This window comes from Schistocerca serialis, chromosome 6 (genome assembly GCF_023864345.2).
Source record: "Schistocerca serialis cubense isolate TAMUIC-IGC-003099 chromosome 6, iqSchSeri2.2, whole genome shotgun sequence".
In the NCBI taxonomy this organism is placed as follows: Eukaryota; Metazoa; Arthropoda; class Insecta; order Orthoptera; family Acrididae; genus Schistocerca; species Schistocerca serialis.
This window is the reverse complement of record NC_064643.1, coordinates 731,845,072-731,851,071: the sequence shown is the minus strand read 5'-3', so window position 1 is coordinate 731,851,071 and position 6,000 is coordinate 731,845,072. Positions and strand designations below refer to the sequence as shown.

Genomic DNA, 6,000 nt, shown 5'->3' with positions numbered 1-6,000 from the left:
AATTCAGAAAACGAATGATTGCACGCTGTTCAAGTAAGGAAAACGTCGCCATTCTAAGTATTTAAAACAGTTCTCATTCTCGCCGCTGGCGGTAAAATAGCATCTGCCGTACGGTGCTGCCATCTCTGGGACGTATTGACAATGAACGCGGCCTCATTTTAAAACAATGCGCATGTTTCTGTCTCTTTCCAGTCCAAAGAAAAAAAATCGGAGGCCTTAGAACTTGAATGCACCTCGTTTACTGTGAGTCACATCTGAAGCTGGTGGAGTTTTGCACAGTTCGTCTCCTCCGCCTCCAATAATTGCTGGCAACCAAAGAGATCTAATCGGGCTGTGATAACTGTTCTCCTCCAGTCTGGAGCGTGGCCGTCCTGCATTGGTGGCTGTAGTACTTACGGTTTGTAAGTATTGTCAGCTTGGAAGGGGTCTCCTTCCTCTGCAACACTTCTCCCTGTCTGCCTGTCTCTCTCTGTCTCTCTCCCTCTCTCTCTCTCTGTCTTTGCTCATTTTTTGCGAGGTGATCATATTACACTGCCTGATAAAAAATGAAGTGCCCTGAATGGGAGGTGAGAACTATATAAAACTTTTTTGGTTGAGAGGGTATGTGATGTTACTATTGTGATTACAGATTCAAATCAATTTATCAGTTACTCAAGATCTTGGAATTATCAGCCCAGCACACTTATCAGTATACTTATCAGTATAATATCGCACAATGCAACAAACGGCACTGATTACGTATTTGTTTACATGTTCAGATGTGCTAACAAACCTAACGGAGTTTCATTTAAAAAAACGTAGGTTTGTGTTAAAAAACATACCTCCGTGCATTTTTATATGGTTTGTATTAACCAATTACACTAGCCCCTTTCCTCACGTTCGGTCTGTGGAATCGATTCGTCAGTAGATACAGCGGTAATGTTAGGTGACTCACCCTGTATATATTGCTCCTTCATACAAAAGGTGTGTAACAATTTACATTATTTGACATTTGAGAATTAATGATATTCGTCGATATATTGCGTAGTTGTTAATTAGAAAGGAACTTCCGAAAGACTGGATACGAACCTGCATTTAATAATCCAAGAGCTCCATTACTTCTTCGGAAGGTTAAACTTCATCAAAGCCAAATATCCGCTCGATCTGAGGTTTCCCGACTGATTATACAACGCTCCCAAAAACACGAGGCATTTTATTTGTACAGATTAGCAGACTGCCGCAAAGCACGAGCCTGCAGAGAAGAAGAATCATCGCCTGATTTCATTCTAACAAGTAAAATTTCTGAATCATTTTGATTGACTGAGTTATGACTGTGTTTCCTATTATGAATCATTGATTGCTCGAACGAACTGAGAACTAGATAATTACACAGATAGGTGGAAAAATTACACAACCTTCCATCGCAGGCGCGGATGTGAAGGGATTACGATGTTCTTCGACAATGCGATGAGGTTCCGTTGTAGTGGTTAAACATAGTTGATGGGAACGGTGATGACGAGCATCCCTGCCATCACGTTCCCATGCAGTGCAACATCTGGCCACTGTCGCATGAGGATGCCCCACAAGTCTAGATACTACATAATTCGATGAGCCGACCAAACGGAGACCCACAGTGCAGCAGCTTTCAGATTCGGTTAGATGCTGATAACGCTGTCTCACACGGGTGTCTTTCACAGTGATGACTACATCTCTGTTCACACCCATCGTTTATCCTATCTGACCTGGTAACGACACTAAGCAGGGACAACACCAACGCACTCTGGTGACCGCTCTACCTGTCACAGAGGATTACGACTAATCATTTGCATATCCGCTGGTGATGTGTACATTTACGATGTAACATTGGCGCCCGACTGTGACTTCTGAATGCTTCACCTTTTTTAACAGGTAGTGTTTTTGTCCAGTTCTTGTTCCCTGGTGGGCCAGATAAAATAAAACCCTTGTGTTTAGTTTTGTACTGAAATTTTACTTGAGGTAGAAGTATACAATGAGGCAGTGTTAGGTCTTGCTGCTGAGCGGCCGGGCCGTGGGCTGAGGAATAGGTGGCTGCTGGTGCCACGCTGAAGCAGTCCCGCCTCGGGGCGCCAGGGGGCGCGGCTGCCTGCCCGCTCGTCAGGGCAGGAACCTGGCCAGCACGATGACGTAGGCCACCACCGAGACGGCGAGCACGCAGACGTCGACAGCACCCGTCCAGCGCAGCCAGAAGTTCGCCGCGGGTGTGGCGGGCGGCGACGGCGACTCCGAAACCTGCGGCGGCAGTGGCGGTCGTTACATTCAGAACAATTTTCAAGGTAGCCAGAATGAGATTTTCACTCTGCAGCGGAATGTGCGCTGATATGAAACTTCCTGGCAGATTAAAACTGTGTGCCGGACCGAGACTCGAACTCGGGACCTTTGCCTTTCAGAGGCAAGTGCTCCACAAACTGAGGTACCCAAGCACGACCCACGCCCCGTCCTAACAGCTTTACTTCTGCCAATACCTCGTCTCCTACCTTGGTAGAGCACTTGCCTGCGAAAGGCAAAGGTCCCGAGTTCGAGTCTCGGTCCGGCACACAGTTTTAATCTGCCAGGAAGTTTCATATCAGCGCGCACTCCGCTGCAGAGTGAAAACATCGTTCTAGAAACATCCCCCTTTCTTTCAGGAGTGCTAGTTCTGCTAGGTTCGCAGGAGAGCTTCTGTAAAGTTTGGAAGGTAGGAGACGAGATACTGGCAGAAGTGAATCTGTGGGGATGGGGCGTGAGTCGTGCTTGGGTAGCTCAGTTGGTAGAGCACTTGCCCGCGAAAGGCAAAGGTCCCGAGTTCGAGTCTCGGTACGGCACACAGTTTTAATCTGCCATGAAGTTTCATTTCAGCGCACACTCCGCTGCAGAGTGAAAATCTAATTCTGGAAACATCCCCCAGGCTGTGGCTAAGCCATGTCTCCGCAATATCCTTTCTTTCAGGAGTGCTAGTTCTGCAAGGTTTGCAGGAGAGCTTCTGTAAATTTGGAAGGTAGGAGACGAGATACTGGCAGAAGTGAAGCTGTGAGGACGGGGCGTGAGTCGTGCTTGGGTAGCTCAGTTGGTAGAGCACTTGCCCGCGATAGGCAAAGGTCCCGAGTGCGAGTCTCAGTCCGGCACACAGTTTTAATCTGCCAGGAAGTTTCATATCAGCGCACACTCCGCTGGAGAGTGAAAATCGCATTCTGGAATTCTAAAGGTAATCCAGCTGGACAGTCTCCCAGGTGTGGGAATCACACTCACACTCGTGAGCAACCAGCACAGTGTCAACAATGTTTATTTTATTTATTTACACATCAAATTCCGTAGCACCAAATTGAGGAGCAAATCTCCAAGGCCATGGAACGTGCCAGTACGTGAAATTACGACATAAAAGTAATAACAGACAAAAATAAATGTTTATGAACCCGAAAAAAGTCAGTCCATAAGTTTAAACAATCAACAATACAACACGAATCAGCTTAATTTTTCAAGGAACTCCTCGACTGAATAGAAGGAGTGACCCACGAGGAAACTCTTCGGTTTGGATTGGAAAGCGCGTGGATTACTGCTAAGGTTTTTGAATTTCAGTGGTAGCTTATTGAAAATGGATGCAGCAGTATACTACAAACTTTTCTGCACGAGAGTTAAGGAAGTCCGATCTAAAAGCAGGTTTCATTTCTGCCAAGCATTAACCGAGTGAAAGCCGCTTATTCTTCGGAATAAGCTAATATTGTTCACAAGAAACGACAGTAAGGAATATATATATATATATATATATATATATATATATATATATATATATATATATATATATATATATATATCCCAATGTCAAAATACCCATACTCCTGAACAGGGATCGACAAGAGGTTCGTGAACTTATACCACTTATTGCTCAAACCGCCTGTTTCTGAGCCAAAAATATCCTTTTAGAATGGGAAGAGTTACCCCAAAATATAATACCATACGACATATAATGGTAAGACAGAGATTTAGGAACCAGGTTTTAAATTGTAAGACATTTCCAGGGGCAGATGTGGACTCTGACCACAATCTAAAGGTTATGAACTGTAGATTAAAACTGAAGAAACTGCAAAAAGGTGGGCATTTAAGGAGATGGGATCTGGATAAACTGAAACAACCAGAGGTTATACAGAGTTTGAAGGAGAGCATAAGGGAACATTTGACAGGTATGGAGGAAAGAAATACAGTAGAAGAAGAATGGGTAGCTTTGAGGGATGAAGTAGTAAAGGCAGCAGAGGATAAAGTAGATAAACAGACGAGAGCTGCTAGAAATCCTTGGGTAACAAAAGAAATATTGAACTTAATTGATGAAAGGAGAAAATATAAAAAAGCAGTAAATCAAGCAGGCAAAAAGGAATACAAATGTCTCTAAAATGAGATCTACAGGAAGTGCAAAATGTCTAAGCAGGAATGGCTAGAGGACAAATGCAAGGATGTAGAGGCTTGTCTCACCAGGGGTAAGATAAATACTGCCTACAGAGAGACCTTTGGAGAAAAGAGAACCACTTGTATGAATATCAAGAGCTCAGGTGGAAACCCAGTTCTAAGCAAAGAAGGGAAAGCAGAAAGGTGGAAGGAGTATATAGAAGGTCTATTCAACGGCGATATACTTGAGGACAATATTATGGAAATGGTAGAGGATGTAGATGAAGATGAAATGGGAGATATGATACTGCGTGAAGAATTTGATAGAACACTGAAAGACCTAAGCCGAAACAAGGCCCCGAGAGTAGACAACATTCCATTAGAACTACTGACAGCCTTGGGAGAGCCAGTCCTGACTAAACTCTACCTTCTGGTGAGCAAGATATATGAGACAGGCGAAATACCCTCACACTTCAAGAAGAATATAATATTTTCAATCACAAAGAAAGCAGGTGTTGACAGATGCGAAAATTACCGAACTATCAGTTTAATAATTCACGGCTGCAAAATACTAACGCGAATTCTTTACAGACGAATGGGAAAACTAGTAGAAGCCGACCTCGGGGAAGATCAGTTTGGATTTCGTAGAAATATTGGAACATGTGAGGCAATAATGACCCTACGACTTATCTAAGAAGAAAAATTAAGGAAAGGCAACCTACGTTTCTAGCATTTGTAGACTTAGAGAAAGCGTTTGACAATGTTGACTGCAACACTCTCTTTCAAATTCTGAAGGTGGCAGGGGTAAAATAAAGGAAGCGAAAGGCTATTTACAATTTGTACAGAAACCAGATGGCAGTTCTAAGCAAAGAAGGGAAAGCAGAAAGGTGGAAGGAGTATATAGAAGGTCTATTCAACGGCGATATACTTGAGGACAATATTATGGAAATGGTAGAGGATGTAGATGAAGATGAAATGGGAGATATGATACTGCGTGAAGAATTTGATAGAACACTGAAAGACCTAAGCCGAAACAAGGCCCCGAGAGTAGACAACATTCCATTAGAACTACTGACAGCCTTGGGAGAGCCAGTCCTGACTAAACTCTACCTTCTGGTGAGCAAGATATATGAGACAGGCGAAATACCCTCACACTTCAAGAAGAATATAATATTTTCAATCACAAAGAAAGCAGGTGTTGACAGATGCGAAAATTACCGAACTATCAGTTTAATAATTCACGGCTGCAAAATACTAACGCGAATTCTTTACAGACGAATGGGAAAACTAGTAGAAGCCGACCTCGGGGAAGATCAGTTTGGATTTCGTAGAAATATTGGAACATGTGAGGCAATAATGACCCTACGACTTATCTAAGAAGAAAAATTAAGGAAAGGCAACCTACGTTTCTAGCATTTGTAGACTTAGAGAAAGCGTTTGACAATGTTGACTGCAACACTCTCTTTCAAATTCTGAAGGTGGCAGGGGTAAAATAAAGGGAGCGAAAGGCTATTTACAATTTGTACAGAAACCAGATGGCAGTTACAAGAGTCGAGGGACACGAAAGGGAAGCAGTGGTTGGGAAGGGAGTGAGACAGGGTTGTAGCCTCTCCCCGATGTTATTCAATC

The 6,000-nt window shown here is 43.5% G+C and overlaps 1 protein-coding gene across 1 annotated transcript in view; it reads right to left on the bottom strand.

Moving 5' to 3' along the window:
• Positions 1-1,963: 1,963 nt before the first annotated feature.
• Positions 1,964-6,000, bottom strand: part of LOC126484076 (neuronal acetylcholine receptor subunit alpha-10-like) — a 203,827-nt gene continuing 199,790 nt past the window's right edge. Inside the window, exon 9 of the mRNA XM_050107446.1 lies at positions 1,964-2,247. Within this exon, the coding sequence (XP_049963403.1) occupies positions 2,113-2,247 (135 nt within the window). The 3' untranslated portion in view covers positions 1,964-2,112. The remainder of the gene's footprint in view (positions 2,248-6,000) is intronic.